Source organism: Triticum aestivum, chromosome 7D, assembly GCF_018294505.1.
Source record: "Triticum aestivum cultivar Chinese Spring chromosome 7D, IWGSC CS RefSeq v2.1, whole genome shotgun sequence".
Classification (NCBI taxonomy): Eukaryota; Viridiplantae; Streptophyta; class Magnoliopsida; order Poales; family Poaceae; genus Triticum; species Triticum aestivum.
Window position 1 is genome coordinate 528,373,884 of NC_057814.1, and position 26,351 is coordinate 528,400,234.

At 43.7% G+C, this 26,351-nt stretch overlaps 1 protein-coding gene across 1 annotated transcript in view; it reads right to left on the reverse strand.

Moving 5' to 3' along the window:
- LOC123171239 (uncharacterized) overlaps positions 1–26,022 on the reverse strand; it is a 34,527-nt gene extending 8,505 nt beyond the window's left edge. The window contains exon 1 of the mRNA XM_044588827.1: positions 25,679–26,022. Within this exon, the coding sequence (XP_044444762.1) occupies positions 25,679–26,022 (344 nt within the window). The remainder of the gene's footprint in view (positions 1–25,678) is intronic.
- Positions 26,023–26,351: the final 329 nt, after the last annotated feature.

The window sequence follows — 26,351 nt, forward strand, 5'->3', positions numbered from 1 at the left end:
TTGAAAGGACACTAACCTCGATCAGACTTTGATCGGCTGATGACTTTGAGGAAGTAAACATCCATGTTAATTAGACCAGGCTGTGGTGCACGAACTATAATTTTATTGCCAGTTTTCAGTTCATAACACTTGACATTTTTGTCCAAAGGTCCGCATTAAAATAGGAGTGACCATCTTTATCAAGTTTTACACTAACCGTCATTATAAATCCATGTCGCGTTGTCAATATGACATCCTGGGAGTCATCAACAAAGTAAAGCCCAAGATTTCCTTCTACTCCTGTTCTTGCAAAGCAAGGGATGTACTGCTTGAAATGAAAATTAAGATAGTAAATTAGATATATTGAAATAACCGAGCAAGATGCAAATATGGGAGTAACTGATAGAACAGATCAATATATAGATGAAAGCAAAGTACAAAAATATAGAATTAAAAATAGATAATGTAGCAACAGACGGTATATGTTCACAAATTTAGGCCATGGAAACCGTGGTAGGTTGAGATTGAACATACCGAGCGCTCCCTGAAGTCATCAGGATGGTGAGATAGAACTTCGTTTCTGACTGGCCGCGACCACACTTGCCTGATTTGTGCTCGCACTGTGGACACGTGAATGAACACTCACGAATCAGCTAGAACAAAAATGATTCCACGGCGATTTCCACCGGTTCATTAATAGCGACGGATGGACTGCGATAAGAGATGAGTGAATATTTTGCTAAGTTGAGTACTTTCTCCATGAGAAAAATCCCCGGCCCAATCCCGCAGAAAACCCCAGTCGACCAGAGTCTAGAATGTCAGTGCAGATAGGCGGCGAAAAGCGGTAGGGGCGAAATCCCGTGCCGTTTGGAGCGCGACCTACGCCCGCCGACAACAGCCGTCGAGCTTAGGGTGGCCGCCGCAATAGAAGTTGATGAGGTGCAGAGTTGCGGAGGAGTCCGCGGCGAGTGGGCGGGGATGAAGTGGGCGAGGGTTTTCTTTTCCTTTTGCATGTGTGAGTGAACACACACGGTTCACAGAGGCGACGGAGATGAATCGTGTGCGATAGTAAATTACCGAGATTGAATGGGAATCCAAATTTCCTTTGTCCTTCATCCTGAGTTTTTTTCTATGATGAACATAAACCCTGCTAATCACCATGTTCAAATTTGGCACTTTTCCGGGTTCATTTACAATATTTAGGGGATTATGGGCATTTTGTAGGCATTAATGCACATAATTCAAATTAAAACAATTGGTGCTTGAAAAGGTGCACAAGAACGGTTTAGAAAACCATACTCGTGGTATTTAGTAAATTCTCAAGCCTTTTACAAGGAATGGGCAGAGATTTCAAGGGAATGCGTGGCAATAGTCAACCACAAATGCGTCATTTACTGGGTTATGAACTATAGAACAATGAAATACGTGCTTGAAAAACATCACGCCTGGCATGGTGCCATGGTATGGCCTTACCGTGCCCTCGTTAAAAGCTGAGAAGATTTGATTTATGTTGTCATGCACGCCCTTCATAAATCGAACCATCACCGAGGAAGTTCCATACTTTCGAGAGGGAAATCACCAAGATTGAAGGGGAATCCAAATTTCCGTCCTAGTTTATCATTCAGTTTTTCTCCAACGATCAACATACTGCCTCAAATGCAACGTGTTCGAATTTGATATTTTTCCGGGCTCATTTACCATATTTAGGGGATTATGTGCATTTTCTAGGCATTAATTATGCACATAATTCAAATTCGAACAATCAGTGCATGAAAATGTGCACAAGAACGGTCTGGAAAACCATGCTCATGCTATTTAGTACATTCTCATGCCTTTTACAAGGAATGGGCAGATATTTCAAGGAAATGTGTGGCAATAGTCAACCATAAATGTGTCGTTTACTGGGTCAACAACTATACAAAAATGAAATACATGGTTGGAAAACATGACGCCTGGTGTGGTGCCATGATATGGCCTCACCATGCCCTGGTAAAAATTTGAGAATGTTTTCCTTATGTCGTCATGCACGTCTTTCATTAATCGAACCATCCCCGAGGAAGTTTCATGGTTTCGAGGGGGAAATCACCAAGATTGAAGGGGTCCGAATTTCCTTTGTCCTTTGTCCATGAGTTTTTTTCTATGATGAACATACACCCTGCAAATCACCGTGTTCAAATTTGGCAATTTTCCGGGTTCATTTACCATATTTAGGGGATTATGTGCATTTCCTAGGCATTAATGCATATAGTTCAAGTTCAAACAATCGATGCATGAAAGGGTGCACAAGAACGGCCTGGAAAACCATGCTCGTGCCATTTAGTAAATTCACATGCCTTTTGCAAGGAATGGGCAGATATTTCGATGAAATGTGTGGCAATAGTCAACCACAAACATTTGTTTATTGGGTTTTAAACTATAGAAAAATGAAATAAATGCTTGAAAAACATGATGCCTGGCATGGTGCCATGGTATGACCTCACCATGCCCTGGTAAAAATTGAGAAGGTTTGGCTTATGTCGTCATGCATGCCCTTCATAAATCGAACCATCACCGAGGAAGTTCCTGTTGGGGAACGTAGCAGAAATTCAAAAAATTTCTACGCATCACCAAGATCAATCTATGGAGTAATCTAGCACCGAGGGGAAGGGGAGTGCATCTACATACCATCGTAGATTGCTAAGCGGAAGCGTTGCAAGAACGCGGATGAAGGGGTTGTACTCGTAGCGATTCAGATCGCGGTTGATTCCGATCTAAGCGCCGAACCACGGCGCCTCCGCGTTCAACACACGTGTAGCCCGGTGACGTCTCCCACGCCTTGATCCAGCAAGGAGAGAGGGAGAGGTTGGGGAAGACTCCGTCCATGCAGCAGCACGACGGCGTGGTGGTGGTGGAGGAGTGTGGCACTCCAGCAGGGCTTCGCCAAGCACTGCGAGAGACGAGGAGGGAGAGGGGTAGGGCTGCGCCAAGAGAGAGGAAGACTCATGTCTATGGCAGCCCCAAAACCCCCACTATATATAGGGGAGGGGAGGGGCTGCGCCCCCATCTAGGGTTCCCCCCCAAGGGGTGCGGCCAGCCCTAGATGGGACTTGGAGGGGCGGCCAAGGGGGAGAGAGGGGGGCGCACCACTAGGTGGGCCTTAGGCCCATCTGAGCCTAGGGTTTCCCCCTTCCCCCTTCCCCGCGCCTTGGGCCCCTTTGTGGGAGGTGCACCAGCCCACCTAGGGGCTGGTCCCTTCAAACACTTGGCCCACACAGCCCTCTGGGGCCGGTGGCCCCACCTGGTGGACCCCCGGGACCCTCCCGGTGGTCCCGGTACGTTACCGATAGCACCCGAAACTTTTCCGGTGACCAAAACAGGACTTCCCATATATAAATCTTTACCTCCAGACCATTCCGGAACTCCTCGTGACGTCCGGGATCTCATCCGGGACTCCAAACAACATTCGGTAACCACGTATATCTATTCCCTATAACCCTAGCGTCATCGAACCTTAAGTGTGTAGACCCTACGGGTTCGGGAACCATGCAGACATGACCGAGACGTTCTCCGGTCAATAACCAACAGCGGGATCTGGATACCCATGTTGGCTCCCACATGTTCCACGATGATCTCATCGGATGAACCACGATGTCGGGGATTCAATCAATCCCGTATACAATTCCCTTTGTCAATCGGTATGTTACTTGCCCGAGATTCGATCGTCGGTATCCCGATACCTTGTTCAATCTCGTTACCGGCAAGTCTCTTTACTCGTTCCGTAACACATCATCCCGTGATCAACTCCTTGGTCACATTGTGCACATTATGATGATGTCCTACCGAGTGGGCCCAGAGATACCTCTCCGTTTACACGGAGTGACAAATCCCAGTCTCGATTCGTGCCAACCCAACAGACACTTTCGGAGATACCTGTAGTGCACCTTTATAGCCACCCAGTTACGTTGTGACGTTTGGTACACCCAAAGTATTCCTACGGTATCCGGGAGTTGCACAATCTCATGGTCTAAGGAAATGATACTTGACATTAGAAAAGCTCTTAGCAAACGAACTACACGATCTTGTGCTAGGCTTAGGATTGGGTCTTGTCCATCACATCATTCTCCTAATGATGTGATCCCGTTATCAACGACATCCAATGTCCATGGTCAGGAAACCGTAACCATCTATTGATCAACGAGCTAGTCAACTAGAGGCTTACTAGGGACATGGTGTTGTCTATGTATCCACACATGTATCTGAGTTTCCTATCAATACAATTTTAGCATGGATAATAAACGATTATAATGAACAGGGAAATAAAATAATAATAACCAATTTATTATTGCCTCTAGGGCATATTTCCAACAGTCTCCCACTTGCAGTAGAGTCAATAATCTAGTTCACATCGCCATGTGATTAACACTCATAGTGCACATCGCCATGTGACTACACCCAAGAGTTTACTAGGGTTTGATCATGTTTTGCTTGTGAGAGAGGTTTTAGTCAACGGGTCTGAACCTTTCAGATCCGTGTGAGCTTTACGAATATCTATGTCATCTTATAGATGCAGCTACCACGCGCTACTTGGAGCTATATACTCATCAGAAATTCTATAGTGCTCCCACTCACTTCTTTGGAAATACAAGTTTCTCATAAACTCTGTATAAATCCAAAATCTTTGATCATCTCATCAAAGCGTACATTCCAACTCCGAGATGCTTACTCCAGTCCTTAGAAGGATTGCTGGAGCATTGCATACTTGTTAGCATCTTTCAGGATTGACAAAACCTTCTGGTTGTATCACATACAGCCTTTCCTCAAGAAAATCGTCGAGGAAACAATGTTTTGACATCCTATCTGCAAGATTTCATAAATAATGCAGTAACTGCTAACACAATTCCAACAGACTCTTAGCATCGCTACGAGTGAGAAAGTCTCATCGTAGTCAACTCCTTGAACTTGTCGGAAAACATCTTAACGACAAGCCGAGCTTTCTTAATGGTGACACTTACCATCATTGTCTGTCTTCCTTTTAAAATCCATCTGCACCCAACAGCCTTACGACCATCAAGTAGTTCTTCCAAAGTCTATACCTTGTTTTATACATGGATCCTCTCTCGGATTTTATGGCCTCGAGCCATTCGTCGGAATTCGGGCCCACCATCGCTTCCCCATAGCTCGTAGGTTCATTGTTGTCTAGCAACATGACTTCCTAGACAGGATTACGTACCACTCTGAAGTAGTACGCATCCTCGTCGTCCTACGAGGTTTGGTAGTGACTTGATCCAAAGTTTCATGATCACTATCATAAGCTTCCACTTCAATTGGTGTAGGTGCCACAGGAACAACTTCTTGTGCCCTGCTACACACTAGTTGAAGTGACGGTTCAATAACCTCATCAAGTCTCCACCATCCTCCCACTCAATTCTTTCGAGAGAAACTTTTTCTCGAGAAAGGACCCGTTTACTTCCAGATCTAAAACAAGAGGTATACCCAACTATTTTGGGTATTCTATGAAGATGCATTTATCCGCTTTGGGTTCGAGTTTATCAGCCTGAAACTTTTTCACATAAGCATCGCAGCCCCAAACTTTTAAGAAACGACAACTTAGGTTTCTCTAAACGGTGTCGTCTCAACGGAATTGCGTGGTGCCCTATTTAAAGTGAATGCGGTTGTCTCTAATGCCTAACCCATAAACGATAGTGGTAATTCGATAAGAGACATCATGGTATGCACCATATCCAATAGGGCGCAGTTATGATGTTCGGACACACCATCACACTATGGTGCTCCAAGCGGTATTAGTCATGAAACAATTTCCACAATTTCTTAATTGTGTGCCAAACTCGTAACTCAGATACTCATCTCTATGATCATATCACAAACATTTTATCCTCTTGTCACGATGATCTTCAACTTCACTCTGAAATTACTTGAACCTTTCAATAATTCAGACTGGTGTTTCATCAAGTAAATATACTCAGAATCTACTCAAATCGTCTGTGAAGTAAGAGCATAACGATATTCACTGCGTTCCTCAGCACTCATTGGATTGCACACATCAAATGTATTACTTCCAACAAGTTGCTCTCTTGTTCCATCTTACTGAAAATGAGGCCTTTCAGTCATCTTGCCCATGTGGTATGATTTGCATGTCTCAAGTGATTCAAAATCAAGTGAGTCCAAACGATCCATCTGCATGGAGTTTCTTCATGCATATATACCAATAGACATGGTTCGCATGTCTCAATCTTTTAAAAAACGAGTGAGTCCAAAGATCCATCAACATGGAGCTTCTTCATGCGTTTTATCCCAATATGACTCAAATAGCAGTGCCACAAGTATGTGGTACTATCATTACTATCTTATATCTTTTGGCATGAACATGTGTATCACTACGATCGAGGTTCATTTTAGGTGCAAGACCATTGAAGGTATTATTCAAATAAACAGAGTAACCATTATTCTCCTTAAATGAATAACCGTATTGCGATAAACATAATCCAATCATGTTTATGCTCAACGCAAACACCAAATAACAATTATTTAGGTTTAACACCAATCTCGATGGTAGAGGGAGCACGCGATGCTTGATCACATCAACCTTGGAAACACTTCCAACACATATCGTCATCTCACCTTTAGCTAGTCTCCGTTTATTCCGCAGCTTTTATTTCGAGTTACTAACACTTAGCAACCGAACCGGTATCTAATACCCTGGTGCTGCTAGGAGTACTAGTAAAGTACACATTCATATAATGTATATCCAATATACTTCTGTCGACCTTGCTTGCCTTCTCATCTACCAAGTATCTAGGGTAGTTCTGCTTCAGTGACCATTCCCCTCATTACAGAAGCACTTAGTCTCGGGTTTGGGTTCAACCTTGGGATTCTTCACTAGAGCAGCAAATGATTTGTTGTTTCATGAAGTATCCCTTTTGCCCTTGCCCTTCTAGAAACTAGTGGTCTTACTAACCATCAACAATTGATGCTTCTTCTTGATTTCTACTTTCGCGGTGTCAAACATCGCGAGTTGCTCAAGGATCATCATGTCTATCCCTGATATGTTATAGTTCATCACGAAGCTCTAATAGCTTGGTGGTAGTGACTATGGAGAACCATCACTATCTCATCTGGAAGATTAACTCCCACTCGATTCAAGTGATTGTAGTACTCAGACAATCTGAGCACATACTCAATGATTGAGCTTTTCTCCCTTAGTTTGCAGGCTTAAGAAACTTGTTAGAGGTCTCATACCTCTTGACGTGGGCATTAGTCTGAAATCCCAATTTCAGTCTTTGGAACATCTCATATGTTCTGCGACGTTTCAAAACCGTCTTGTCGCCACAATTTTAAACCGTTAGCATCACACACTGAACTATCACGTAGTCATCAAAACGTGTATGTCAGATGTTTTGTGACATCTACAGACGACGCTCGAGGTTCAGCACACCGAGCGGTGCATTAAGGACATAAGCCTTCTGTGCAGCAATGAGGACATCCTCAGTTTACAGACCCAGTCCGCATAATTGCTACTATCAACTTTCAACTAAATTTTCTCTAGGAACATATCTTAAACAGTAGAACTAAACCGTAAGCTATGACATAATTTGCAAAGACCTTTTGACTATGTTCATGATAATTAAGTTCATCTGATTATTTAATGAACTCCCACTCAGATAGACATCCCTCTAGTGATCTAAGTGATACATGATCCAAGTCAAACTAGGCCGTGTCTGATCATCACGTGAGACGGACTAGTCATCAACGGTGAACATCTCCATGTTGATCGTATCTACTATACGACTCATGTTCGACCTTTCGGTCTCTTGTGTTCCGAGGCCATGTCTGTACATGCTAGGCTCGTCAAGTCAACCTAAGTGTTTTGCTTGTGTTCCGAGGCCATGTCTGTACATGCTAGGCTCGTCAACACCCGTTGTATGCGAACGTTAGAATCTATCACACCCGATCATCACGTGGTGCTTCGAAACAACGAACCTTCGCAACGGTGCACAGTTAGGGGGAACACGTCTCTTGAAATTTTAGTGAGGGATCATCTTATTTATGCTACCGCCGTTCTAAGCAAATAAGATGTAAACATGACAAACATCACATGCAAATCATAAAGTGACATGATATGGCCAATATCATCTTGCGCCTTTTGATCTCCATCTTCGAGGCGCGGCATGATCACCTTCGTCACCAGCATGACACCATGATCTCCATCATCGTGTCTTCATGAAGTTGTCTCGCCAACTATTACTTCTACTACTATGGCTAACGGTTAGCAATAAAGTGAAGTAATTACATGGCGTTTTTCATTGACACGCAGGTCATACAATAAATTAAGACAACTCCTATGGCTCCTGCCGGTTGTCATACTCATCGACATGCAAGTCGTGATTCCTATTACAAGAACATGATCAATCTCATACATCACATATATAATTCATCACATCCTTTTGGCCATATCACATCACATAGCATACCCTGCAAAAACAAGTTAGACGTCCTCTAATTGTTGTTGCATGTTTTACGTGGCTGCTATGGGTTTCTAGCAAGAACGTTTCTTACCTACGCAAAGGCCACAACGTGATATGCCAATTTCTATTTACCCTTCATAAGGACCCTTTTCATCGAATCCGATCCGACTAAAGTGGGAGAGACAGACACCCGCTAGCCACCTTATGCAACTAGTGCATGTCAGTCGGTGGAACCTGTCTCACGTAAGTGTACGTGTAAGGTCGGTCCGGGCCGCTTCATCCCACGATGCCGCCGAATCAAGATAAGACTAGTAACGGCAAGTAAATTGACAAAATCGACGCCCACAACTACTTTGTGTTCTACTCGTGCATAGAAACTACGCATAGACCTAGCTCATGATGCCACTGTTGGGGAACATAGCAGAAATTCAAAAATTTTCTACGCATCACTAAGATCAATCTATGGAGTAATCTAGCACCGAGGGGAAGGGGAGTGCATCTACATACCATTGTAGATCGCTAAGCGGAAGCGTTGCAAGAACGCGGATGAAGGAGTCGTACTCGTAGCGATTCAGATCGCGGTTGATTCTGATCTAAGCGCCGAACCACGGCGCCTCCGCGTTCAACACACGTGCAGCCCGGTGACGTCTCCCACACCTTGATCCAGCAAGGAGAGAGGGAGAGGTTGGGGAAGACTCCGTCCATGCAGCAGCACGACGGCGTGGTGGTGGTGGAGGAGTATGGCACTCCAGCAGGGCTTCGCCAAGCACTGCGAGAGACGAGGAGGGAGAGGGGTAGGGCTGCGCCAAGAGAGAGGAAGACTCATGTCTATGGCAGCCCCAAAACCCCCACTATATATAGGGGAGGGGAGGGGCTGCGCCCCCATCTAGGGTTCCCCCCCAAGGGGTGCGGCCAGCCCTAGATGGGACTTGGAGGGGCGGCCAAGGGGGGAGAGAGGGGGGCGCACCACTAGGTGGGCCTTAGGCCCATCTGAGCCTAGGGTTTCCCCCTTCCCCCTTCCCTGCGCCTTGGGCCCCTTTGTGGGAGGCGCACCAGCCCACCTAGGGGCTGGTCCCTTCCCACACTTGGCCCACACAGCCCTCTGGGGCCGGTGGCCCCACCTGGTGGACCCCCGGGACCCTCCCGGTGGTCCCGGTACGTTACTGATAGCACCCGAAACTTTTCCGGTGACCAAAACAGGACTTCCCATATATAAATCTTTACCTCCGGACCATTCCGGAACTCCTCGTGACGTTCGGGATCTCATCCGGGACTCCGAACAACATTCGGTAACCACGTATATCTATTCCCTATAACCCTAGCGTCATCGAACCTTAAGTGTGTAGACCCTACGGGTTCGGGAACCATGCAGACATGACCGAGACGTTCTCCGGTCAATAACCAACAGCGGGATCTGGATACCCATGTTGGCTCCCACATGTTCCACGATGATCTCATCGGATGAACCACGATGTCGGGGATTCAATCAATCCCGTATACAATTCCCTTTGTCAATCGGTATGTTACTTGCCCGAGATTCGATCGTCGGTATCCCGATACCTTGTTCAATCTCGTTACCGGCAAGTCTCTTTACTCGTTCCGTAACACATCATCCCGTGATCAACTCCTTGGTCACATTGTGCACATTATGATGCTGTCCTACCGAGTGGGCCCAGAGATACCTCTCCGTTTACACGGAGTGACAAATCCCAGTCTCGATTCGTGCCAACCCAACAGACACTTTCGGAGATATCTGTAGTGCACCTTTATAGCCACCCAGTTACGTTGTGACATTTGGTACACCCAAAGCATTCCTACGGTATCCGGGAGTTGCACAATCTCATGGTCTAAGGAAATGATACTTGACATTAGACAAGCTCTTAGCAAACGAACTACACGATCTTGTGCTAGGCTTAGGATTGGGTCTTGTCCATCACATCATTCTCCTAATGATGTGATCCCGTTATCAACGACATCCAATGTCCATGGTCAGGAAACCGTAACCATCTATTGATCAACGAGCTAGTCAACTAGAGGCTTACTAGGAACATGGTGTTGTCTATGTATCCACACATGTATCTGAGTTTCCTATCAATACAATTTTAGCATGGATAATAAACGATTATAATGAACAGGGAAATATAATAATAATAACCAATTTATTATTGCCTCTAGGGCATATTTCCAATAGTTCCATGCTTTCGAGAGGGAAATCACCAAGATTGAAGGGGAATCCAAATTTCTGTCCTAGTTTGTCATTCCGTTTTTTCCAACGATCAACATACCGCCCCAAATGCAACGTGTTCAAATTTGACAATTTTCCGGGCTCATTTACCATATTTATGGGATTGTGTGCATTTTCTAGGCATTAATGCACATAATTAAAATTTGAACAATCTGTGCATGAAAAGGTGCACAAGAACGGTCTGGAAAACCATGCTCGTGCTATTTAGTACATTCTCATGCCTTTTACAAGGAATGTGCAGATATTTCAAGGAAATGTGTGGTAATAGTCAACCATAAACGCGTTGTTTACTGGGTTAACAACTATACAAAAAATGAAATACATGGTTGGAAAACATGATGCCTGGCGTGGTGCCATGGTATGGCCTCACCTGCCATGGTAAAAATTGAAGAATGTTTTCCTTATGTCGTGATGCACGCCTTTCATAAATTGAACCATCACCGAGGAAGTTTCATGGTTTCGAGGGGGAAATCACCAAGATGGAAGGGGGTCCAAATTTCCTTTGTCCTTTGTCCATGAGTTTTTTCTATGATGAACATACACCCTGCAAATCACCGTGTTCAAATTTGGCACTTTTCCGGGTTCATTTACCATATTTAGGGGATTATGTGCATTTCCTAGGCGTTAATGCACATAATTCAAGTTCAAACAATCGGTGGATGAAAGGGTGAACAAGAACGGCCTAGAAAACCATGCTCGCGCCATTTAGTAAATTCTCATGCCTTTTACAAGGAATGGACCGATATTTGATGAAATGTGTGGGAATAGTCAACCACAAACGTTTGTTTATAGGGTTTTCAACTATAGAAAAAATGAAATAAATGCTTGAAAAACATGACGCCTGGCGTGGTGCCATGGTATGACCTCACCATGCCCTGGTAAAAATTTGAGAAGGTTTGGCTTATGTCGTTATGCACGGCCTTCATAAATCGAACCATCACCGAGGAAGTTCCATGCTTTCGAGAGGGTAATCACCAAGATTGAAGGGGAATCCAAATTTTCTTCGTTCTTTGCCCTGGAGTTTTTTTTCTATGACGAACATACACCCTGCAAATCACCGTGTTCAAATTTGGCATTTTCCCGGGTTCATTTACCATATTTAGGGGATTATGTGCATTTTCTAGGCATTTAGCGCATATAAATCCAATCCAGCTACAGCTGCACGGGTGTGATGTGAGGGACATGGATTGCCGTTCGATTGCGGTGCATCCTACGGTGCACACGCGCGATCCGCGTGGCTGGGGTTCTGTCCAATCATAACGCAACACACAATAGGCTCAGCGCACACTGTTTCCGAAAGCGACAGAGATGAACCGTGTGTGATAATGAACGAGCAAAATTGTAAGGGAAGCCAAATTTCTATTGTCGTTTGTCGTTGAGCTCTTGAATACCATCGCACTGTACGGCTGCCCGGCCCCTCCGTCCCAGAGCTCTCTCCAAGCGTCGTCCATGGCACCGCGGCGCATAGTAACTGGTAAGGAAGCGATGGCATCCCGCTGCGCCGCGTTCCTTGCCGCCCGCGACCGCACACATGGTAAGGAAGCGATGGCATCTCGCCGCGCTGAGTTCATCGCCGCCGCCGGCCACACAGTTACGTGGGCGGACTTTGAGGCTGCCATGGCCGAATGGGCGGTGGATCTAGAGGCGGCCAAAGCCGCACAGAAGGAGCGGAAAAAGCAGGAAGCAGTCAAGAAAAGAGAGTCTCGCCGCTGCAAGAAAGAAGAGGCCGCACGCCGTGGTGAGGAGAGCTTGGCGGAGATCGAAGCACGGTGGGCTGCCGCCTACAAGGCCGGGAAGGAGAACGCCGGCGTTTGGCTAGCATGGCCCAATGGCAGCATGTGAGAAGTAGTTTAAGTTTGTAGTATTAGAGCAAATTACCAGTAGTACTTTAAGTTTGTAGTATTAACGTACAATGTCGGTAAGAGCATCCTTTGAGGGCTTTGAGCGTTGATTAGCATGTGTGCCTGTATGCGTGTTTTTGCGTTAACCATTAGAAGATCACAAACCACATGGTTTCTATGTCGTACCTGTCTGCGTTTTTTTGCGTTATGATCCATAAGTCAGTTACCTGTGCGATATTTCCTAATAAACTAGGCGTACTGTTGGGGATATAACTATTGTGTATGACCCGCCCAGGAGGGGCCGAGTCATACCGCTGGCGACTTAAAGATGAAGATGGCGGGTTATGAAGCAAGCCTATTGAAGGCCCAAGACCCAGAGGCGACTTGAGGCCCAAGAGGATGAACTGCCATATGTGTAACTTGTATTGTAAGGCAAGCTTAGTTGGTCACTGAGCCGGACACGTTGTGTATGAGCCGGCCGGGACTTTGTAAGCCGTCGGGCATCAACCTGTGTATATAAAGGGGTGACCGGGCGGCGGGTTAAGACAAGAAACAAGAGATCGAGAACTAGGTCAAGCGTATTCGCTCCCTGGTAATCGATAAAACCCAAGCAATACAATCCCAAACTGGAGTAAGCCTTTACCTTGTTGAGAGGGGCCGAACTATTATAAACTCTCTGTGTCCTTTGTCCTGATTAACCCCATCAAGCTAGCCTAGCTGCGATGGCTCCACACCTAAGTCCTTTCGCTAGGGCATCTGTCGTGTTAAGTCCACGATAATTGGCGCCCACCGTCAGGGGCGGAGACAGGGGCGAGCAGGGGCTAGACCCCCCAATGGCTCGCCACCCCCATGGATTTGCAGCGGGTTGTATTACTGCAGATGTGCTAATGGCCGGAAGTAATTAACTTAATTAGCCCAATGCTTGCTTTATGAACGCATAAAAATAAGGAAGCCCAGCCCATGTTACCCATAAGCCATTGCGGCCTCGCACATGTGTGGTTGTTTTGCCGGCTGTGCACACGTACAGATTTGCCTAAAAAAATCAATCAGATCCTTCGGCGTATACCTGCGTCTCGCTACTAGGTCTAAAAAGGTCTCGCTGTCTAGGGCGCTTGCCGCCGCCGCCGCCTGCCGCCATGACGAGACCCACAACAACAGAACAAGCACACGGCCAGGCGCTAGGATACTTCATACTGGAGACTGGTGTCCAGCGAGTACATATAATCATTTCAATTTGGAGACACAATGATGCTGCAATGGCCGCCTCTTCTTCTTATCGACGGTTTTCTGCGCGCCTATAATTGTTCAGTGAACTCTCCCGGATCTTTTTTCAAGGTATATGTTTATAGCTAATCTACTTTCGTTGATGCAAGTAGTGTCTAATAAGTAATAACTCGGTAATACTACTTGCTAATTTTATGTAGACATGCTAATTTTATGTAGACAGTTGAAAGAAATAGATCTAATGTATCATTTGCTTTTGTTTTGCTGTACTTTTCTAGTTTAAAGTGAAGATAAATTAAGATTTTAGGACATTATTTACTCAAGTACAATGTTACAGGTAAATGCAAACCTAAATCTGAAGAGACAGTTTAACAATGTGTTAGAATGTAAACTTGTATCATGTCACAATTTTATGTTACATGTTTATAAATCTTAGACAAATTATACTAATGTTGTGTTTATATATGTTAGGAAAATTAGACATGTAACAACACTACATTGGTAGAATATATATATTGGTATATATATTGTTACATGAGGGTTGTTGGTCCTTGTCTTTTCGCCCCCCTATGGTTGTCCATGACCGTGGGGCCAGCGCATGGTGGTTTCGAGTTCTTGAAGGGCAACTTCACAGGGATCAAGGGATACGCCATGGGCCGGATGACTAAGAGTCGTCACGGCAAGCTCTACATCGACGACGCTGGCTAGGGCCCCGAGGCTGGCTCAATTGAGTATGGGTACCGGGTCCCCTTCGGCGGAATCCATGTCTTCATCGGCAAGATTGGCGAATCGGGGCCTGAGCCGGACACCTGCACCGACATCGTCGAGGCGGCTCAGCGTGCGTGACCTGCCAAGGTTCAAGCCGCCGTGAAGCACACCTTTGTTGGTGTAATCCATGGGGCGGATCTTGAGGAAGGATCTGTGCCCGGTGGAGAGACGACCATCTACTCTGACGGTGAGTCATCAACCGGTGAGACCAATTCTATGTATTGATACGTCCATTTTGCATCATGCTTTTATATCGATATTTATTGCATTATGGGATGTTATTACACATTATGTCACAATACTTATGCCTATTCTCTCTTATTTTACAAGGTTTACATAAGGAGGGAGAATGCCGACAGCTGGAATTCTGGGCTGGAAAAGGAGCAAATATTAGAGACCTATTTTGCACAACTCCAAAAGTCCTGAAACTCCACAAAAGTTGTTTTTGGAAATAATAAAAAATACTGAGCGGAAGAAATACCAGAGGGGGCCCACACCCTGGCCACGAGGGTGGGGGGCACGCCCTACCCCCTGGGCGCGCCCCCTGCCTTGTGGGCCCCCTGTTGGCCCTCCGGTGCCCATCTTCTGCTATATGAAGTCTTTCACCCGAAGAAAAATCATAAGCAAGCTTTCGGGACGAGACTCCGCCGCCACGAGGCAGAACCTTGGCGGAACCAATCTAGGGCTCCGGCAGAGCTGTTCTGCCGGGGACACTTCCCTCCGGGAGGGGGAAATCATCGCCATCGTCATCACGAACACTCCTCTCATCGGGAGGGGGCCAATCTCCATCAACATCTTCACCAGCACCATCTTCTCTCAAACCCTAGTTCATCTCTTGTATCCAATTCTTGTCTCCAAGTCTGGGATTGGTACCTGTAGGTTGCTAGTAGTGTTGATTACTCCTTGTAGTTGATGCTAGTTGGTTTATTTGGTGGAAGATCATATGTTCAGATCCTTTATGCATATTAATACCCCTCTGATTATGAACATGAATATGCTTTGTGAGTAGTTACGTTTTTTCCTGAGGACATGGGAGAAGTCTTGCTATTAGTAGTCATGTGAATTTGGTATTCGTTCGATATTTTGATGAGATGTATGTTGTCTCTCCTCTAGTGGTGTTATGTGAACGTCGACTACATGACACTTCACCATTATTTGGTCCTAGAGGAAGGCATTTGCAAGTAATAAGTAGATGATGGGTTGCTAGAGTGACAGAAGCTTAAACCCTAGTTTATGCGTTGCTTCGTAAGGGGCTGATTTGGATCCACATGTTTCATGCTATGGTTAGGTTTACCTTAATACTTCTTTTGTAGTTGCAGATGCTTGCAATAGGAGTTAATCATAAGTGGGATGCTTGTCCAAGTAAGGACAGCACCCAAGCACCGGTCCACCCACATATCAAATTATCAAAGTATCGAACGCGAATCATATGAATGTGATGAAAGCTAGCTTGACGGTAATTCCCATGTGTCCTCTGGAGCGCTTTTCTCTATATAAGAGTTTGTCCAGGCTTGTCCTTTGCTACAAAAAGGATTGGGCCACCTTGCTGCACCTTACTTACTTTTGTTACTTGTTGCTCGTTACAAATTATCCTAGCACAAAACTATCTGTTACCTATAATTTCCGTGCTTGCAGAGAATACCTTGCTGAAAACCGCTTATCATTTCCTTCTGCTCCTCGTTGGGTTCGATACTCTTACTTATCAAAAGGACTACGATAGATCCCCTATACTTGTGGGTCATCAAGACTCTTTTCTGGCGCCGTTGCCGGGGAGTGAAGCGCCTTTGGTAGGTGGAGTTTGGTAAGGAAAAATTTATATAGTGTGCTGAAATTTACTATCATTCGTTACTATGGAAAGTAATCCTCTGAGGGGCTTGTTCGGGGTATCTTCACCCCGACCAGTAGAGCAAAGAGTTGCTCCTCAACCTGCTGAACCTATTGAAAATGAAAATGTCTACTTTGAAATTCCTTCAGGTATGGTAGAAAAACTGCTAGCTAATCCTTTTACAGGAGATGGAACATTACATCCTGATGAACACCTAATATATGTGGATGAAGTTTGTGGATTATTTAAGCTTGCAGGTATGCCCGATGATGTTATCAAGAAGAAGGTCTTCCCTTTATCTTTGAAGGGAGATGAATTGAGATGGTATAGGCTTTGTGATGATATGGGATCATGGAACTACAAACGATTGAAATTGGAATTTCATCAGAAGTTTTATCCTATGCATCTTGTTCATCGTGATCGCAATTATATATATAATTTCTGGCCCCGTGAAGGAGAAAGCATCGCTCAAGCTTGGGGGAGGCTTAAATCAATGTTATATTCATGCCCCAATCATGAGCTTTCAAGAGAAATAATTATTCAGAAGTTTTATGCTCGGCTTTCTGATAACAATCGCACCATGCTCGACACTTCTTGTGCTGGCTCTTTTATGATGAAGACTATTGAATTCAAATGGGATTTATTGGAAAGAATTAAATGCAACTCTGAAGATTGGGACCTCGACGAAGGTAAGGAGTCAGGTATGACCTAAGTTTGATTGTGTTAAATCTTTTATGGATACCGATGTTTTCCGTAAATTTAGCACTAAATATGGACTTGACTCTGAGATAGTGGCTTCTTTCTGTGAATCTTTTGCTACTCATGTTGATCTCCCTAAGGAAAAGTGGTTTAAATATCATCCTCCCATAGAAGTAAAAGTAGCTGCACCTATTAAAGTTGAGGAAAAGACTATCACTTATAATGATCCTATTGTTCCTACTGCTTATGTTGAAAAACCACCTTTCCCTGTTAGAATAAAGGATCATGCTAAGGCTTCAACTGTGGTTCGTAAAAGCAATATTAGAACTTATACACCTCCTGAGCAAGTTAAAGTTGAACCTAATATTGCTATTGTTAAAGATCTCTTGGCTGATAATATTGATGGGCATGTTATTTACTTCTGTGATGAAACTGCTAGAATTTTTAAACCTTGTGCTAAAGATAAACATAGACCTGTGATAGGCATGCCTGTTATTTCTGTTAAAATAGGAGATCATTGTTATCATGGCTTATGTGATATGGGTGCTAGTGCTAGTGCAATACCTATTGACTTATACAAAGAAATTATCCATGATATTGCACCTGCTGAGCTGGAAGATATTGATGTCACAATTAAACTTGCCAATAGAGATACTATTTCACCCATGGGAATTGTTAGAGATGTTGAAGTCTTGTGTGGGAAAACTAAATATCCTGCTGATTTTCTTGTTCTTGGTGCCCCACAAGATAGCTTTTGTCCCATTATATTTGGTAGACCCTTCTTGAACACTGTTAATGCTAGGATAGACTGCAAAAAGGATGTTGTCACTATTTGTTTGGGTGATATGTCCCATGAGTTTAATTTCTCTAAATTTCGTAGACAACACCGTGAAGAGGAATTGCCTAGTAAAGATGAAATTATTGGTCTTGCTTCTATTGACGTACCTCCTAGTGATCCTTTAGAACAATATTTGCTAGACCATGAAAATGATATGTTTATGAATGAAAGAAGGGAAATAGATGAAGTGTTCTTTAAACAGGGACCTATTCTGAAACACAACTTGCCTGTTGAAATCTTAGGGGATCCTCCTCCACCCAAGGGTGATCCCGTGTTTGAGCTTAAACCATTGCCTGATACTCTTAAATATGCTTATCTTGATGAAAAGAAGATATATCCTGTTATTATTAGTGCTAACCTTTCAGAGAAGGAGGAAGAAAAATTATTGAAAACTCTGAAGAAGCACCGTGTTGCTATTGGATATACTCTTGATGATCTTAAGGGCATTAGTCCCACTCTATGCCAACACAAAATAAACTTGGAAAAAGATGCCAAACTAGTTATTGGTCATCAACGACGGCTGAATCCTAAGATAAAAGAAGTGGTAAGAAAGGAAATATTAAAGCTCCTTGAAGCAGGTATAATCTATCCCGTTGCTGATAGTCAGTGGGTAAGTCCTGTCCATTGTGTCCCTAAGAAGGGATGTATTACTGTCGTTCCTAATGATAAAGATGAATTGATTCCGCAAAGAATTATTACAGGTTATAGGATGGTAATTGATTTCCGCAAATTAAATAAAGCTACTAAAAAGATCATTACCCCTTGCCATTTATTGATCAAATGCTAGAAAGATTATCCAAACACACACATTTTTGCTTTCTAGATGGTTATTCTGGTTTCTCTCAAATACCTGTGTCAGCTGATGATCAAGCTAAGACCACTTTTACTTGCCCTTTCGGTACTTTTGCTTATAGACGTATGCTTTTGGTTTATGTAATGCACCTGCTACCTTTCAAAGATGCATGATGGCTATATTCTCTGATTTTTGTGAAAAGATTTGTGAGGTTTTCATGGACGATTTCTCCGTTTATGGATCCTCTTTTGATGATTGCTTGAGCAACCTTGATCGAGTTTTGCAGAGATGTGAAGAAACTAACCTTGTCTTGAATTGGGAGAAGTGCCACTTTATGGTTAATGAAGGTATTGTCTTGGGGCATAAAGTTTCTGAAAGGGGCATTGAAGTTGATAAAGCTAAAGTTGATGCTATTGAAAAGATGTCGTGTCCCAAGGACATCCAAGGTATAAGAAGTTTCCTTGGCCATGCCGGCTTTTATAGGAGGTTCATTAAGGACTTCTCAAAAATTTCTCAGCCTCTGACTAATTTATTACAAAAAGATATACCTTTCGTTTTTGATGATGATTGTGTAGAAGCATTTGAAATACTTAAGAAAGCATTGATTTCTGCACCTATTGTGCAGCCACCTGATTGGAATTTACCCTTTGAAATCATGTGTGATGCTAGTGATTATGCTGTAGGTGCCGTTCTAGGGCAAAGAGTTGATAAGAAATTAAATGTTATTCAATATGCTAGTAAAACTCTAGACAATGCCCAGAGAAATTATGCTACTACTGAAAAATAATTTTTAGCAGTTGTGTTTGCTTGTGATAAGTTCAGACCTTATATTGTTGATTCTAAAGTAACTATTCACACTGATCATGCTGCTATTAAATATCTTATGGAAAAGAAAGATGCTAAACCTAGACTTATTAGATGGGTTCTCTTGCTACAAGAATTTGATTTGCATATTATTGATAGAAAGGGAGCTGAGAACCCCATTGCAGACAACTTGTTTAGGTTAGAAAATGTTCTTGATGACCCACTACCTATTGATGATAACTTTCCTGATGAACAATTAAATTTCATAAATGCCTCTCGTACTGCTCCATGGTATGCTGATTATGCTAATTACATTGTTGCTAAATTTATACCACCTAGTTTCACATACCAGCAAAATAAAAAGTTTTTCTATTATTTGAGACATTACTTCTGGGATGACCCACATCTTTATAAAGAAGGAGCAGATGGTGTTATTAGACGTTGTGTACCTGAGCATGAACAGGAACAGATCCTATGCAAGTGTCACTCCGAGGCTTATGGAGGACACCATGCTGGAGATAGAACTGCACATAAGGTATTGCAATCCGGTTTTTATTGGCCTACTCTCTTCAAGGATGCCCGTAAGTTTGTCTTATCTTGTGATGAATGTCAAAGAATTGGTAATATTAGTAGACGTCAAGAAATGCCTATGAATTATTCACTTGTTATTGAACCATTTGATGTTTGGGGCTTTGATTATATTGGACCTTTTCCTGCCTCTAATGGATATACACATATTTTAGTTGCTGTTGATTACGTTACTAAGTGGGTAGAAGCTATTCCAACTAGTAGTGCTGATCATAACACCTCTATTAAGATGCTTAAAGAAGTTATTTTTCCGAGGTTTGGAGTCCCTAGATATTTAATGACTGATGGTGGTTCACATTTTATTCATGGTGCTTTCCGTAAAATGCTTGCTAAGTATGATGTTAATCATAGAATTGCATCTCCTTATCACCCACAGTCTAGTGGTCAAGTAGAATTAAGCAATAGAGAGCTCAAATTAATTTTGCAAAAGACTGTTAATAGATCTAGGAAGAATTGGTCCAAGAAACTTGATGATGCATTATGCGCCTATAGAACTGCATATAAAAATCCTATGGGTATGTCTCCGTATAAAATGGTTTATGGAAAAGCATGTCACTTACCTCTCGAACTAGAACATAAGGCATATTGGGCTATTAAAGAGCTCAACCATGATTTCAAACTTGCCGGTGAGAAGGGGTTATTTGACATTAGCTCACTTGATGAATGGAGAACCCAAGCCTATGAGAATGCCAAGTTTTTTAAAGAAAAAGTTAAAAGATGGCATGAAAAAAGGATACAAAAGCGTGAGTTTAATGTAGGTGATTATGTATTATTATACAACTCTCGTTTAAGATTTTTTGCAGGAAAACTTCTCTCTAAATGGGAAGGTCCTTACGTTATCGAGGAGGTCTATCGTTCCGGTGCCATAAAAATCAACAGCTTCGAAGGCAAAAATCCGAAGGCGGTGAACGGTCAAAGAATCAAACAGTATATCTCAGGTAATCCTATAAATGTTGAAACCAATGTTATTGAAACCGTAACCCCAGAGGAATACATAAGGGACACTTTCCGGAACGTTTCAGACTCCGAAAATGAATAGGTATGTGGTACGGTAAGTAAACCGACTCCAAAACAGTTCTAATGGCAAATTTTCTTCGTTTTGGAATATTTATAAAAATAGAAAAATAAGAAGCAGTCCGGGAAGGACACGAGGCCTCCACGAGGGTGGAGGGCGCGCCCTACCCCCTGGTCGCGCCCCCGCCTCGTGGGCACCTCGTGTGCTCTCTGGACTCCGTTTTCTTGCACGTTACGTATTTTGGTCGGTAAAAATTAATTATATAATCTCCCGAAGGTTTTGACCCCTGTATCACGCAATTATCCTTTGTTTGTGTTTCAAGCTGTTGCTGCTGCAGACTAGAGCAAGATGTCCTCTCAAGAGTCAGTCGGGGAGAGCCGGGTGTCTCATCCGGCATCGAGATCAAGGACAAACAGCGATGCTGACCACTTGGGCCAGCAACGGAGGAAGAGATGGAGGCTGATTTGAAGAGGATAGATGCCATGGAGGAGGATCAAGAAGTCACTCACTTCCGAGCTGGATTCACGATGGGGGAACTACAGAGCTCGACTATTCCAAACTCGGTTATCCCTTCCAATGTTAGATTTCTTTCTTATGAAAATATGAAGAAGAGTGTCACTTGTTCTCCCGCAGCTATGCAACACCCTTGGGTGCAAGGAGCTTTAGCCGTTACAGGAAAGCTTTGGAAGGAAATAATGGACCTCAAGCAGCAAGTCAATAAGCTCGAGGAGGAGAATCGTATCCTGAGGGGCATCATCGCCAAGAATATCACATCACCATCCCCAAAAAAGGAGATATAATCATATGGGTATGGGCACTCCCCTTGGCAAATGCCAAGCTTGGGGGAGGTGCCCCGGTATCGTATCACCATCACACTCCTATCTTTATCGTTTTTCTTAGTTCAATCCTTTCAGTAATATCTTGATCTAGTAGAATAAAGCTTTAGTATAATCTAGTTTTGAGTTTTGCTTTATGATCCCTTTATGTAATCGAGTCCGTGAGCTATATAATAAATATTAGTGTTGAGTCAAGGGCTTGATTATCTTGCTATGATCTTGAGTGAATAAAAGTAAAGAAAAGAGTAAAAAGAAATAAAAAGAGATCATATTGATCTTATGGAGAGTAATGACTTCACATAGAAAGAGTATGATGATTAAAAATTGTTGAGAGTTGACAAACATAGCTTTGGTCATCGTTGCAATTAATAGGAAGTAATAAAGAAAGTGAGGTTTCACATATAAATATACTATCTTGGACATCTTTTATGATTGGGAGCACTCATTAAAATATGACATGCTAAAAAGTTGATGTTGGACAAGGAAGACAACGTAATGGGTTATGTTTTCTTATATCTGAGATAAAGTATATTGTCATGGATCATCCAACATGTTGAGCTTGCCTTTCCCCCTCATGCTAGCCAAATTCTTTGCACCAAGTAGAGATACTACTTGTGCTTCCAAATACCCTTAAACCCAGTTTTGCCATGAGAGTCCACCATATCTACCTATGGATTGAGTAAGATCCTTCAAGTAAGTTGTCATCGGTGCAAGCAATAAAAATTGCTCTCTAAATATGTATGATTGATTGGTGTGGAGGAAATAAGCTTTATACTATCTTGTGATGTGGAAGAAATAAAAGCGATGGACTGCATAGGAAAGGTCCATATCACAAGTGGCAATATAAAGTGACGTTCTTTCGCATTAAGATTTTGTGTATCCAACCATAAAAGCGCATGGCAACCTCTGCTTCCCTCTGCGAAGGGCCTATCTTTTATTATTATCTTCTACCTTTTGCAAGAGTCATGGTGATCTTCACCTTTCCTTTTTACATTTTATCCTTTGGCAAGCACAGTGTGTTGGAAAGATCCTGATATATATATATATATATATATATATATATATATATATATATATATATATATATATATATATATCTCTAATTGGATGTAAGTTAGCATGAGCTATTATTGTCGACATTACCCTTGAGGTAAAAGGTTGGGAGGCGAAACTATAGGCCCCTATCTTTCTCTGTGTCCGATTAAAACTCCGTAACCACAAGTATTGCGTGAGTGTTAGCAATTGTGAAAGACTAAATGATAGTTGAGTATGTGAACTTGCTAAAAAGCTCTGACATCAACTCTTTCCGATGTTATGATAAATTGCAATTGCTTCAATGACTCAGATTAAAGTTTGTTAGTTCTCAATAAAGTTTCTGATTCATACTTTGCATTGTGAATAGATTATTACTTGATCATAAGAGATCATATGACATTATCCATATATGTTGCTGTTATAAGAATGATCATGATGCCCTCATGTCCGTATTTTATTTTATCGACACCTCTACCTTGAAACATGTGGATATATTTATCGTTATCGGCTTCCGCTTGAGGACAAGCGAGGTCTAAGCTTGGGGGAGTTGATACGTCCATTGTGCATCATGCTTTTATATCGATATTTATTGCATTATAGGCTGTTATTACACATTATGTCACAATACTTATGCCTATTGTCTCTTATTTTACAAGGTTTACATAAGGAGGGAGAATGCCGGCAGCTGGAATTCTGGGCTGGAAAAGGAGCAAATGTTAGAGACCTATTCTGCACAACTCCAAAAGTCCTGAAACTCCACGAAAGTTGTTTTTGGAAATAATAAAAAATACTGAGCGGAAAAAATACCAGAGGGGGCCCACACCCTGGCCACGAGGGTGGGGGGCGCGCCCTACCCCCTGGGCGTGCCCCCCTGCCTCGTGGGCCCCCTGTTGGACCTCCGGTGCCCATCTTCTACTATATGAAGTCTTTCGCCCGAAGAAAAATCATAAGCAAGCTTTCGGGACGAGACTCCGCCGCCACGAGGCGGAACCTTGGCGGAACCAATCTAGTGCTCCGGCAGAGCTGTTCTGCCGGGGACACTTCCCTCCGGGAGGGGGAAATCATGGCCATCGTCATCACTCCTCTCATCGGGAGGGGGCCAATCTCCATCAACATCTTCACCAGCACCATCTCCTCTCAAACCCTAGTTCATCTCTTGTATCCAATTCTTGTCTCCAAGTCTGGGATTGGTACCTGTAGGTTGCTAGTAGTGTTGATGACTCCTTGTAGTTGATGCTAGTTGGTTTATTTGGTGGAAGATCATATGTTCAGATCCTTTATGCATATTAATACCCCTCTGACTATGAACATGAATATGCTTTGTGAGTAGTTATGTTTGTTCCTGAGGACATGGGAGAAGTCTTGCTATTAGTAGTCATGTGAATTTGGTATTCGTTCGATATTTTGATGAGATGTATGTTGTCTCTCCTCTAGTGGTGTTATGTGAACGTCGACTACATGGCACTTCACCATTATTTGGGCCTAGAGGAAGGCATTGGGAAGTAATAAGTAGATGATGGGTTGCTAGAGTGACAAAAGCTTAAACCCTAGTTTATGCGTTGCTTCGTAAGGAGCTGATTTGGATCCACATGTTTCATGCTATGGTTAGGTTTACCTTAATACTTCTTTTGTAGTTGCGGATGCTTGCAATAGGAGTTAATCATAAGTGGGATGCTTGTCCAAGTAAGGACAGCACCCAAGCACCAGTCCACCCACATATCAAATTATCAAAGTACCGAACGCGAATCATATGAACGTGATGAAAACTAGCTTGACAATAATTCCCATGTGTCCTCGGGAGTGCTTTTCTCTATATAAGAGTTTGTCCAGGCTTGTCCTTTGCTAGAAAAAGGATTGGGCCACCTTGCTGCACCTTACTTACTTTTGTTACTTGTTGCTCGTTACAAATTATCCTATCACAAAACTATCTGTTACCTATAATTTCAGTGCTTGCAGAGAATACCTTGCTGAAAACCGCTTATCATTTCCTTCTGCTCCTCGTTGGGTTCGACACTCTTACTTATCGAAAGGACTACGATAGATCCCCTATACTTGTGGGTCATCATGTATCAATTGCAAGAAGGCTGGCTTGGGGGCTGTTCCGATGGCGACAGTATTCCAGACGCCTATGAGCCGCCGAGCCGGGTTGCAATCTTCATGGCCGGCACTCAACCGGTGCTCAGTTCGACAACCGCTGTGGCTATGACCTCTAGTTCAACGGCTGCAGTGACGGCTGGTGCTAGCGGCTCTGTGCGCCCGCTGACTCAGGTGTTATCCGAGCTCTTGGAGCCTTTGGCAACCTTATTGGCTGCAGAGGTAACGCAAGAGAATCAAGCACAACATAAAGTGGATGTGGCAAAATTGCGAGACGAGGTAGCTCAAGCCAAGGAGGAATTTAATGCTGAGAATGCTAGGATGGCAACAAAACGAGCTGCTCTAGACGCTCAGGCACAATGGATTTAGGCAGAGTCTTTCCGGCTTACCTTGGATCAAAACTCTTCAAACGCCATTATGAGGAGGAGGCACCAGACCCGTCTACCCACAAAGTTTGAGGCTAGGAACCTTTTCAATACACCTGGGGTAGGGACCAGTGACCCACCGTCATAAATTGGGTTGTTGAGACACCGGTGATCGGAGCGCCGATTCAGCCACGCGCTGCGGACCCGCCTCGCTTGAATTTGACTCCGCCTCAGCATGTTCCGACACCGCCGGGTCATTATTCTAACCCTTTGGACAATATGATCGCCGCGGCTACACGATTGGCAGCTCTCCCTATGGAAGGCGAGTCACCGTCCGCGATGGAGATACGAAGAGCTTCTTCAGACAGCGGTGGCGCAGCAGGCGGCTTACTCGTGCAGTCATGAACGGATTCATTCGACCCCGCGTCCAAGCCGGAGTTATAGCAGGCATATTGATTCGCCAGCAGTTTCAAGCAGTGAGCGGCAACGTAACCAGCCCCGTAGGCATGACCCGCCTCGTACGGATAATAATGCCCAGGCTTTGGTGGATCAGGGCACGACACGTTGAGAGGCAGAGTTGGCGGCTCAGCAGCAATCTCCGGTTTACCCATCGGTGTCTGTGGAGGTAGGAGTGACCTCTAGAACCCTTGGTGTGCCATGTTTGGTGCTGGATTTTAAAGGCCCCCGTAAGGTGCCCAATTACACGGCGGATCAACCCCCAGAGGCCTGGATTGAGAGCTATGAGATGGCCATGGAGATGTTGGATGTTAGTGATGCTGCGTGTGCTAAGTACTTCACCATGATGTTAGATGGGCCGGCTCGTACTTGGTTGAAAGGATTGCCCGCTAACTCCGTTAGGTCATGGGCAGAGTTGAAGACGCGGTTTATCCAAAATTTTAAAGACACGTGCAAGCGGCCTATGTTGATTCTGGATTTAGAC